Here is a 12,234-nt window from a genome sequence, read left to right on the forward strand (position 1 = left end):
AACGTAACCCATACACGTTCCAGTCTGCAACTATGGGACCGATATACATTGGATGACAGTTCACAATTCATGATAGCTGTTTTTTTTCTTGGAGTCGTGTTGTTCTAAAATTAGTTCTATTTTCACCGAATTCTCAAGATTTAAAAAAGTAATTCGAATTAGGCAGCAACATAACTCAAAGCAGAAGTAAAGACTGTACCAGTGGTTCAGAATACTGAGATTAGGTAATTAAAATCAACGGCTTAGTATTAATAGTTAAATAGTTGTAACATAAATATTTAACATCTTAGTAAACCAAATCCCAAGGTGAGATCAATGAGTCTAATTTATAAAAAGTGACAGTTTAATTGTAACGTTTAAATAGTATAGCGATATTTTGCAGATTATTACGTTTTTTAACGTATAACTTATTTGAGGTATAGGCTACCCCTACCGTTTCTAAAATATGTTATCCGTCTGAGCTCATAGGCAAGTGACGTAACAGTACGGATATTTTACCGAGGATTAGTAAAGAGCTGTGGCGAATAAGGAGTGGAAACTGCGATTAAAACGTTTTCAAATTCCATTTAGTGATTGCAAGCGTTCGGCGCCCGACGTTTCGTAGCAATCAACGCCTGTAATCGATTCCGTTCCCTGCACTTTGGCTAAGGGTGCCGCATGGTACATTAACTGCTTTACGGAGTCCTTATATAAACACGACCAATGAGAGGTACTAAGAAATGAAAGGGTTGTAGTATACATCACGTGTGACGTATGCATGTGTAGAGCGGCAGTTGTTGGATTCATTGACCGGTTGTAAATGATAAGAAATTTTAAGAAATGCAGCGGCGTGTACTAAACATCTTAGTTGTTAGGTTTTACGAAAGAGATTATTGAAGTGTTTCATTTGAGGTACATGTAATCGGGAATGCACAGTTTCAATATAGTGCTGGATTAGCTAGATAACTAAATTTAGCCGAACATCCCATCAGCTACAGATTTTATTCAGGAATTACTTTTGTGTGTGCACATAACTTACTTTATAAATGCAGCCATTGCTTGCTGTATGGATATGTACATGTACGTTCATGTATACCACTTACGTATTATGATATGTCCATATAATATGTTAGTTCACTATTTATCACCATAAATTGTGTAATGCTTCGTTTAGACATATGAGATAAAGCTATCATAGTGTTAAAATGTTAAAACATGATTCACTTGATCTACCTTACGAGCCGGATGCTCCGAGCTCTTCGAGGGACCAAAATAATAACCGCGGGATGTCAGAAGAGATCTATGGAGATTATTTGACAACTTCTGCATCGTGGAGAATGAGGACTTTCTTTAATAAAGTTCTTAACCGTTCAAATTCAGAGTAAGACTTTTTTATTTAGTTGCTTACACGCAAAGAGATTACAACCAAAGATTGGTTCCATTTTACTTATACATATTGTCAACAATTTAATGCAGCAGCTATTGTAGCCAAGTAATGATAAGCCTATCGTGGGAGTATTCTACCAATTGCGCTTCGGCTGATAAAGGAAAAGTCCACACACGAGAAGGACCACAGCCAATGTACTGCAAATGACATTCGATTTAACCACGAGTCACGACTGCTCGTTTATCGACTGCGTTGGCACTGCAGCACATAAAAGTCAGTTGCAGTGCTTTAGTGCTGCAAATAACATCATTTGCAGATAATAAGTGCCGAGATTTATCTCCTTTCTTCAGCTATGTCATGTCCACAGTTACAATGCGTTTGACCCCTGCGCGCTGCGGGTGCCACGAGTTTGCGATAAATAAAAGGCATTTCAGAATCAGTGAGGCGAAAAAAGCGAGGACCGTCATAACACCAGAACGAGCACGCGGTCCTAGTTGTCGCAGCTCCAGAGGTTATGTCAGTGCTTCAGTAGTTGCGCTTTCGCTAGGATACCAAATGTTTTATGACTTGAGCTGTTCAAACACATATTTATCCGTGTAAAGTGTAAATTAATAAGATATATTTGGCGTGTTCGTTTCGGTTATAGAAATAGGCCATGCAGAATATTACACTATCAAATTTTTTTGATCATTAGGCTTTGTAATTTTAGAAATATAGTACGAACGTGTTACGCACTTTAGCATCGTTATAACGTTGAAATTTTTGTTTCAAGCAAAATGGCCGAGTTTTTAATAAGCGGTGAGACCAGCTATGTACCAGAGGATGGATTAACTGCTGCACAACTACTAAACACTGGAGATGGACTGACTTACAAGTATGTATGCTTTATTTTATTAATATTTTAGTATTTATGTTTGTTATGGTATGCAAAAAACGTATGTATTACTAATCTGTATTCATTTATTTATGTGTTTACTGATACAGTTTTATGGCTGGTTAAACCAAATAGTTTATGGTTGAATTTTACGACCATGGTTTTAAAAGCTAACAACTAATAATTTGTTTATTCTGCAGTGACTTTCTTATTCTACCCGGCTTCATTGACTTCACTGCATCAGAAGTTGTAAGTTGTTTAAATAAAATAAACATGTATATTTCTGTATCCACTTCACCCTACTATACGTTCACATTTAAGGACCAGAAGAACAAAAGAATTTTTTTTTTAAATGCGGCTTATTAGTTTAAGATTGTTGTTCTTACAAATTTGTATCTTTTCCCAAGTTGACATTTTTTAAAATTTTTCACCAGGATTTGACTTCAGCTTTGACAAAGAAAATTTCATTAAAGACTCCCTTGTTGTCGTCACCCATGGACACAGTTACTGAATCAGACATGGCAATTGGGATGGCTGTAAGTTAGAATTATATGAATATTCAAACACCTTTACTTTTCTGGCAAAAATATTATAAAAACGAAACAGGATGCACAGTTTTATGTCAAAAAAAGAGGAACAGATATTTTTTTGATATGATTAAAATAAAATATTTAAAAGCCTTTCTTTTTTTTGCAAAAATTGTTTATAAGAACGACACAGAAAGCATAGTTTTATGTCAAAAAATGCCTTTATTCTAACTTACTGCATAATATTTTAGCTAATGGGAGGAATGGGTTTCATACATTACAACTGCACACCTGAGTTTCAAGCTGCTGAAGTTCGCAGAGTCAAGGTAATATCAGAACACTTTCACTCACCTAATTATTTTTGGTAAACCTTTATTTTATATATATATATTGTTTAAAATTCAAGATTAGATATTTAAAATGTATAAACAGATTTTAGGAATTAGCTTGTGGCTCTTCTTCAAATTTCTACTACATTTGCGTTGCAAGATATTTTCAAATGCATGAAAATTGAATTGCTTTTTTGATCTAAAGAACTTTTCCTCTTTTTTATTGGCAGAAATATGAACAAGGTTTTATCCAAAATCCGGTTACACTGGGACCGAAAGCAACAGTTAGAGATGTTACTGATGTGAGTTTTTAGTGAATTTAAATACTCTATACAGAAATAACTGACCGTCTTTCTATTGCCTAAAGAAAACCGGTTTTTAAATTTTAGTTGAACGATTAAATCCGAAAATCAAAATTGGACCTTTACTAGTTCAGTCAGCAGACAAGAATACAAACAACCCTGTTTCCTATTGTTCGTCTTTGGTGTTCAAACATTGACTTTTAGATTATGTTTTGTTATCTTGTTTTGCAACTGTTCTTTTATCTTTACTACTAGGTTTCGAATGTCCAAAATTTTCCAGTACTGAAATGCTGGTGTTTTAAGCATGCATATTACTTCTGTTGTTTTTTTAGATGGCAGATTTTAATTATTTAACATGGCTGGGATTTACTCTTATGCAAAAAAGGTACAAAAAAAAAAAAAAAAACTAATTGAGCCACCCACAAACCCCATTACAGGTGAAAGCAATGTACGGATTTTCCGGGATTCCAGTTACTGATGATGGTACACCAACAGGAAAGTTGATAGGTCTTGTTTCATCTCGAGATTTTGATTTCTTGAAACCTGAAGAATCAAACACCCCTCTTGAACAGGTGTGTTAGTCAAATACAATAAAACAATTGTTTAGCTTTGAACTTTGTAACTTCCTATAACATATTTTTGTGTGTTGTTTAATTTTTTTGTTGTTTTTGTCCACTCAGTTCAAGATTAAATGTCAATTATTAATTCACTAGTAAGATATTTTTATTACACCACAAAGGTCCACAATACAGTTGTAAGGAATACAAGGTTATTTTTAGCGATTATTGTTCTGGTTGCTAAACATTCTTAATATTGATAAGTTTAAAGCACGAACAAGTCAGATCAGTTAAATTATTTTGTGTATTTTTTAAAGGTTCTTCTGATATCTGTGTATATTAGTTAAACCCAGCATTTCCAAGCAGTGTTATTATTATAATAATTACTTTAACCTTGTCCAAGCCCTGTATCAGCACTGGTAATCTAATTGGTCAGCACTGGTAGCTAAATATAATCTTTCCATATATAAAGGTGATGACGGGCAGAGATAAACTAATTACAGCTGATACATCAGTTACATTGCAAGAAGCCAACCATATATTATCACAAAGTAAAAAAGGTAAAATGAGTTTACTGTAAAAAAAAAGAATTTATATATACATATAATTGAATAAAAAAGTTGGTAATTTGTTTTCATTTGAAAAGTCATTAAAACGCAATACATGTTTCGCTCTTGTAAAACATGTAGAGTAAAATTTCGTTTATGTTTTAGTTTTACTAAAATTTAAATTGTAGGCTACTTCCAGATAATGGGATAAAGAGATTTTTTCAAAATAAAACCTATATTTTGTTCTATAAAAATTATTTATAAAAGTCTGCAATTTTTTATTTAAAAAGAATAGTTTTAAAAGAAAAATGCAAAACTATAGAATATTTAACAAAAAAAGCAAAACCTGTTTGAATTGTAAAATGTACAGTCCGCTCTACAATGCATTCAAATCCGTTTCCAACATCTTAAGATCCGTCTATTCTCCCAGGAAAGCTCCCGATAGTCGATGCAGATGATCGTCTTGTTTCTCTCATCGCTCGAACTGATCTTAAGAAGAACCGAGAATTTCCTCTTGCATCCAAGGATGAGAGGAAGCAGTTGTTGTGCGGAGCAGCCATCTCCACCAGGGAGGAGGACAAACATCGTCTTGAACTCCTCGTGGAAGCAGGAGTGGATGCTGTTATCCTGGTGAGTGATGCATAGATGGGAAAGAGTATTTTTTCAGTAGTTCCTAAACATTCATAAACTGTTATAGTCATACAACTGTTATAGTCAGCCTTCGTTGGCATGTTTATTTATTACACCATGCATTTTATTTAAAAAAAAAAAAGACCATAATTTAAGTTATCCAAAATATTTACAAAATTTGTGCATTGAATTTAAATTGTTCCATGTAAGTAACCATGTAAGTAACTTTTTGGATTCTTACTTAACTTACAGTGTGTAGGTTTGGGTAATATGTTCAAAAAAACTGTTTCCATAAGCTTAAACTTTTTGCAAGACTAACCATAAGAAACACAAGTTAAATTTGATTATATTGTAGGATTCATCTCAAGGGAATTCAATTTATCAAATCAACTCGATTCGTTACATTCGGCATAAATATCCACATTTGCAAGTCATCGCTGGTAATGGTAAGTCAGCTTTTTGCTCAAACAACCAAATCCAGGAATGTGTTTTTATTTTACCTTTTGTGGGGTTGTTAGGCTTAGTCTTTCTACAGGTCTGCACACCCCAAACAAAATCGTATTAAAAGTTTATAAAATCTTATTCCTGAATTGCCTAAACACCTTAGCATGTACTGATAACTGGTACACTGTTGTTCATAGAGTATTATGAATAAAATGATACTTTCAGTCATAAATTAGTAAATACTGAAATTTACTCCGAAACTAAACTACCAAATCCAAAAAACACCCTCTAATTAAACAACACTAATAACCAAACTCCAAATAAATCAAGCAATCATCTTATAACCAGCATTTTGCATTCCTTTTCCCCCTTCAGTTGTAACTGCTGCCCAAGCCAAGAATTTGATTGATGCCGGGGCCGATGCATTGAGGGTTGGAATGGGTAGTGGTTCCATATGTATAACACAGGAAGGTTGGTGACTTCCATGATATATATGTAGTTGTTTGTATGTGTAGAATAGAATTGGTGATATCTATGTGATGCGCATTTGTAGTATTCAATAGGGGTTTCACCCCAATGTGATAATTTATATTAGATAGTATACTATGGTGCATTTTGAAATTTTATTTGTACTGAAAAGGCTTGGTGTAAGGTCTAAAACTATATTTAAACGAGGAACTCTTACAGTGGTTCATTAATTTTGTCTTAAACAACTATGAAACTTATATATATACATATATATATAAATGTAAAAACATAACATTTTTCTTCCTTTACTTTTCTGATATCCACTGTCTTTATCCCCAAACACACAATATGTCCACTGTGTAATATAATTGGGTAAAAACAACTTTCCCCACATTTCCACCCATCTCCCATGGCTATCACTTATGCTCTGGGCCGCTCGTTTTCAATTTTCATTTCAGCAAAGTCTCGTCTAGCAGAATCCACGGTTTCAGGATCTTTCAGTGAGTTGTAGAGTCCATGATGCCGTGATTTCAATCATAGAAATATTATAAAGTGCTACGGGAATCCTATTTTATTGACTTGCACTAAAAATCGATTTTTAATTTTTGCGGTTTTGTTTTGAAAATGGGTTTTTACACCCTTAAAAGATTTTTTTCATAAACTCTTAAAATCCCTTTTAAAATCTGCATGTTCTGAGTTCTGTACTCGAGTTCCCACTACCAAAAATCCTAATTTATTCCTAAAAATACTAAAACATCAGCCTTTTAAATAAATAAACTGTGTGTTTGCTGGTAACGATTGTAACAAAAGTATTAAAAAACTAACTTGAAATTCCCGTAGCAAAAGTATGCATTGTGTGCAAGTGATTTACTCACTAACATGAATGGCTTGGGGCACCATGAGCTGTTTCATGACGTTTGATTGAATGTTTGTTTCTGTGTGTTTTCCCTGTTTATAAGAAAGTCATGTAATTTGCATTTTTACCTCAATCAAGTGAATGTAATGTGCATTTGTACTTAGAGAATCTTAATTTAAACCATAAGCTCCTCTGCCTCTAACAAATCAATAACAAGGTTTAAAATTTAATTTCACGTTTGGGCTCCCAGGTTTTAAGTGTAGATTTAATACTTTTCTATTCTAAAAAATGGTTTCTTACTCTGTGGTCTGTGTTATGACGATCTTTTTTCAGTCTGTATGTTTAAATATACATGTATATGCATCAGGGTTTTAACTTACCCTACTATCTTGGTAGCCAATGCGTCGTAACATTGGAAATACATCAATGATTAATCCATTTTCTAGAAATAGCTTTACCAATATTATTAAAAATACGTTAATGATTATTTCATTATCTAAGATTTACTTATTCTTATCTGTTTGTTAAACATTGCTGAACTAAACTCTGTTAATGACTTTAAATACATTTGTCCACAAACCAGATGTTAAGGTTTCCCATGTCATAGTTGTTGTTTAAATTTTATCCTACCTACATAACACCCTACAGCTTGGTAAAAAATCAAAGGTTAACGCTTATATAGATATGGCAGATTCAGGTCCCCATTGAAGTGGTTTGGGATTTTTAAATATTATAAAAACTTTTGCTTGGTGGATTTTTCGTGACATGTTGTTGCAATGAAAGTAGAATGCTTTAACCAGTCACCATCATTGCTTTGTTACACAACACTATAGTTTGTCACATCACAATTAACCACACACATGTGTAGGGGACATAGCATCATGGATATTTAATGTATTAAAAAAATAATAAAAGAAAGGGAATAGCTTCACAAATAATATAAAGTGTGTTAAATAAGAGAGATAGCTTCACAGACTAATGCTTGTCACACTTAGTAAACTGAAGGATTGGTTTAATATATAGTGGTTACACAGTTAATTGAACTCTTGGTATAATTTCAGTTGCGCATGTGATTTTGCTAACAAACAATTCTCTCTCCAGTGATGGCTGTAGGCAGACCACAAGCAACTGCCGTGTACAAAGTATCAGAATATGCTCGAAGATTCAACGTACCAGTTATAGCAGATGGCGGAATACAAAATGTGGGTCATGTCACCAAAGCTCTGGCACTTGGTGCATCTACAGGTAATTAGGGTTTTCTATTATAATTTTTCATAATTACTTGATATATTTTATATGTGTCATATCTTCAGATGTAAATAAACTTGTATACAAATTAACTTTATTTAGTTGTGAACAAAACAGGTCATTTTTTTGTCTTCCTTAGCTTTTTTGGTGACTTTTTAACTTTATTTGTTTGGTTCCGTATATAACCTGTAAAAAGATATTCATAAACTTTTAAAAAATTTGAATTCGGTTATCAAAAAAAATCCCCAATGACACACAAAAATAATTTTAAATTTGACACACACACAAAAACAAAAATATTAACCAAATATTTTCCACCTGCAGTGATGATGGGTTCTTTGCTAGCGGCAACCACAGAATCACCCGGAGAATATTTCTACTCTGACGGAATAAGATTGAAGAAATATCGTGGCATGGGGTCAGTCGATGCCATGGAATCGTGTAAATCAAGCCAAAGCCGATATTTCAGGTGATTTTTTTTAAACCAGGTTATAAAATAAAAACCATAATTAAATAATTAAAAAAATTTTTAAGTAAAAAATTAAAACCGTAAAAAATAGAGAAAATGACAATTTTAATAGTAAATACTGAAAAGTATTGCCTTCTTTACTGTCAATTAAAACTATTGTCTAATCTGTCTATGTAAATCATACACTGAGTTTTGTAAGTAAGGACTTTTTAACCAAAAACATGTACATTTTAAAATTCAATAATGTTTTGCAGTTTTTTTGTAAAATATGTATTTAATTTTAAATTTTTACTTAAAAAATCTTTGAAAAAGTAATCAAAATTTTAACCTAATCTGTTTTTAGTGAAAAGGACAAGATTCGTGTTGCGCAAGGTGTGTCAGGTGCAGTGCAGGACAAAGGATCCGTCCATACTTTCCTACCATACTTGATAGCTGGCATACAACATGGGTGTCAAGATATCGGCAGCAGAAGTATGCCCATGTTAAGGTATGGCGTGCATAGTGTGAAATATTTTTTTAAACAATAAAAAAGAGTGATAAATAATATAAATAAGTGTGGTTAATTTGTGGAAATATTCGTTGGCGGGCTGAGCATGTAAAAATCAAAAATTTGATACTGGTTCGCATTCAATTTTTGGAGCAGTTTCATAAATCAAAGCAAGTGGAAATGTTGCCGCTATAATTAACCCAGCATTTGTGTGCCAAATTCACCAGATAATAAGCAAATATATTGGTTAATAAGAAACAATAGGATTTTGAGATTTTCACCAACCATAAGCAAGCAATAATTTTTTTTTACTTATGATTGCGTAATACAATGCATCACAATTACATTCATAGCATTCAGCTACATTATTACCACACAATGAATTCTCTTACATTCCAACAGTTGTGTTTGACATTAAGCCCAGCTGTTTATAGCATTTGGTGAAATGTATATCAAGCATCTTGGATTATTTACATAACAGACATAAGAGGCTACATTACATAAGAATAATACAACCCTAATCTTATTACATCACGTGTTGGTTTGCTCTTTGTTCATTTTATGAATGAAAATAGTTTGTTCTCCGTTTAGCCTAATTGGTAGAATTCATTTTTTAAAATTATTTTTTATCAATCAACTTTACTACTGTCGTGCTTTAAAATACAGAACATTAAAATAAATCCACACATTAATAACACAACAACTAAGTTAATATTATCACATGAACAAAACTCTAACTTTTAAAGTGGGAAGTCTCTGCTTATTTCTGCACTTTTTGTTCAACTAAAGTTCTTTGCCCCCAAATTTTTTCGGAAAAACTACTTTTAAAAAAACACACTAAAAGACGCCAAAACAAAATCACATATTGAACAGTTATTAAAAAGGGAAAACCTTAAAAAAATAAGAAAAACGCTGAAACAAAATAGCATTTGTAGCGTTAAATAGAAACTTTTTATCTTCAACGATATGTATTACTACCCTCACACAGATCAATGATGTATAGTGGTGAACTTAAATTTGAACGAAGAAGTACTTCTGCTCAAGTTGAAGGTGGTGTCCATGGTCTTCATTCGTAAGTTCATTTTAAATATTTGATAACAAAATTGGCACTGTGTTGTAGGTTGTAGCTCACCGTATATTAATTCTAATTTAGCACAAAGGTGGCTGTACACAGTATCTGGCGTGCGAATTCGCATGCAAAGTCGTATGCAAACCCAAGTTCAATTCCGCATGCGGCAGCGAAATTCGGACAAAACAGACAAAATCCGGATACTGTGTCAGCTACCTTAAGTGGATGTTTTGTGCTAAATGCTTTATAGTAAAAATGCATGTAAAACCATTCTGAATACTAATGGCATGATAAAGATATAGGAACGGTTCCACCAATATTAGAATTTGTAATTAATATACACACCCAAAACCCTATAATGGGGATAAGATGATGTGAATAAAAAATAATTTATTTTCAGTTGAGTCTAAGTCTGTACATTTTTGCCAATAATTGTAGCTGAACTAATAATTGCTTTGTTTGCATGCTATCTATGAAGTGTATACCCATGTAAGTATGACATGCATGGCTGAAATGGCTCACTATATGTTCGGTTAATTTTTGCTTGGGCAAAGCTACGTGGGCAATCAAGGCTCACTGGGGGTGAAGTGGTTCTGGTATGATAATAGATTCATACAGGCCAATATCATTCCCCCACCCAGTTGTCTGTTTTATTTGGTCTCTGTAATTAAATTAATATGATTGAAATGTTCATTTTATACAGGAGGGGGAGGATAAAACTGTTTTAGTTCCATAATTTACATCTTGTTATGATATAAATGCACTAATATTTGTATTTATATATATTTATATAAGTACCTAATACATAGTAGGGTGGGGAAAGTTGAGACATCTTTTTAATCTAGTTTCTTGTCCTAGTTTCTCTTTAGTAGTAAACAAAGGAAAGAAGTATAAAACCGTTTCCGCATGACTCCCAATATACCGTTGTTAATTGTTTAAAACATGATCAGGATGTTTCGGTTATGTGTGGTAAAGGTGTCCCAATTTCCCCCACCCTACTATACATTCTTTTTTTAATGTTTTTTTTTTAATTAATACAATTTTTCATAAATAAAGACGATCAATTTTTTTATCTCATAAAAAGCTGAAATATTTTGTTTCAGATTCGAAAAGCCTCACCTGTGAAGGAGGTGTAATAACATCATGCTGCACCACCGAGTCCAAAAGACTTTTGTAAACATAGTTCCTTACTGATGTATCTACCGGTGTGTTTCTAATTCTTATCTATGGTACTTCAATGAATTTTAATTCTTTTTCAAAATAATGTTAAAACCCCTAGAAAGGTTAAATGAGCTGCCTAGTAATCGGACTGCTTACTGCCTAGTATTACCTCTAAATCAGTGTTTTTCTGAAACATTCACTACTTAGGGCATAATAATGAAACTTTTTAAAAAGGATTGCCACCTGTATTCCCCATGAAATGATTGCGTCAATTCTCATAGAAGTTTTTAATGTAATGTATAAGAACTGTATGCTACGCAACAAATTGCCTGAAAACACAGATTTCCTCAAAATTAATTGTTAAATAACTTCTGTTATATTAAAGCAGTGCTTCTTAACTATTTTTGGCTGCTTCCAAAAAAATATTTACTAAACAATGGCCACCCTAAAAATTGAGCATACTTACATAACTTTACATCAAAAAATTATCTTAAAGTTTTGATCTTAATAAATAAAATGGCACCTCAGTTGCAGCCTAGGGGTTGAGACGCACTGTGGTAAAGTAAATGCCATCTAATTGTCGTTGATTTTGCAGTATAAGCGATGACATAATGTTTTGGTGCATTCCATAACAGTCTGTAATATAACTGCTCTGTTGAAAATCTGATGAAGTTTTTATTCTCTGTGGAAGTTGTTGGTTTTGTTGACAATAATAATGCTCGTTACATGGGTGGGTTTTAGAGTTAGAAATATTGTGATATGAAGATTGAAAACTGTTACCGTGATTAATGTGTTTATAATTATGTATCGTTGCTGCCACCTAACGACCGTTAACACTTGTAACGGCGATGGTTGTTGCTCCCATATTACGCAAATAAAATGTCTTCCATCAATATTGT

The 12,234-nt window shown here is 33.0% G+C and overlaps 1 protein-coding gene across 5 annotated transcripts; it reads left to right on the forward strand.

The window, feature by feature from the left end:
* Window positions 1–1,156: 1,156 nt before the first annotated feature.
* LOC149743129 (inosine-5'-monophosphate dehydrogenase 2-like) lies at window positions 1,157–12,228 on the forward strand. Of its 5 annotated transcripts, none has more exons than XM_089882774.1 (17): window positions 1,157–1,360; window positions 2,139–2,240; window positions 2,441–2,489; window positions 2,675–2,776; window positions 3,019–3,093; window positions 3,327–3,398; window positions 3,836–3,970; window positions 4,428–4,515; window positions 4,934–5,133; window positions 5,489–5,579; window positions 5,953–6,048; window positions 6,504–6,545; window positions 8,003–8,146; window positions 8,474–8,618; window positions 8,962–9,105; window positions 10,094–10,177; window positions 11,278–12,228. In XM_089882774.1, the coding sequence occupies exons 1-17, from the start codon at window positions 1,185–1,187 to the stop codon at window positions 11,297–11,299; spliced, it is 1,767 nt and encodes a 588-aa protein (XP_089738900.1). In that variant the 5' UTR covers window positions 1,157–1,184; the 3' UTR covers window positions 11,300–12,228. The 5 variants fall into 5 exon arrangements, with proteins under 5 accessions (XP_089738900.1, XP_089738891.1, XP_089738909.1 ...); XM_089882765.1 differs by lacking the exon at window positions 11,278–12,228 and adding an exon at window positions 10,653–10,701; XM_089882783.1 differs by lacking the exon at window positions 11,278–12,228 and adding an exon at window positions 10,653–10,701 and having other exon boundaries at window positions 6,522–6,545.
* Window positions 12,229–12,234: the final 6 nt, after the last annotated feature.

Source organism: Ciona robusta, chromosome 1 (genome assembly GCF_009617815.1).
Source record: "Ciona robusta chromosome 1, ASM961781v2".
In the NCBI taxonomy this organism is placed as follows: Eukaryota; Metazoa; Chordata; class Ascidiacea; order Phlebobranchia; family Cionidae; genus Ciona; species Ciona robusta.

Coding starts and splice junctions, on each gene's coding strand:
- LOC149743129 (XM_089882765.1), top strand. CDS start 1,185: ATGTTAAAACATGATTCACTTGATCTACCTTACGAGCCGGATGCTCCG. Junction 3,399..3,835: donor CAGTTAGAGATGTTACTGAT/GTGAGTTTTTAG, acceptor ACCCCATTACAG/GTGAAAGCAATGTACGGATT. Junction 6,546..8,002: donor CACGGTTTCAGGATCTTTCA/GTGAGTTGTAGA, acceptor TTCTCTCTCCAG/TGATGGCTGTAGGCAGACCA.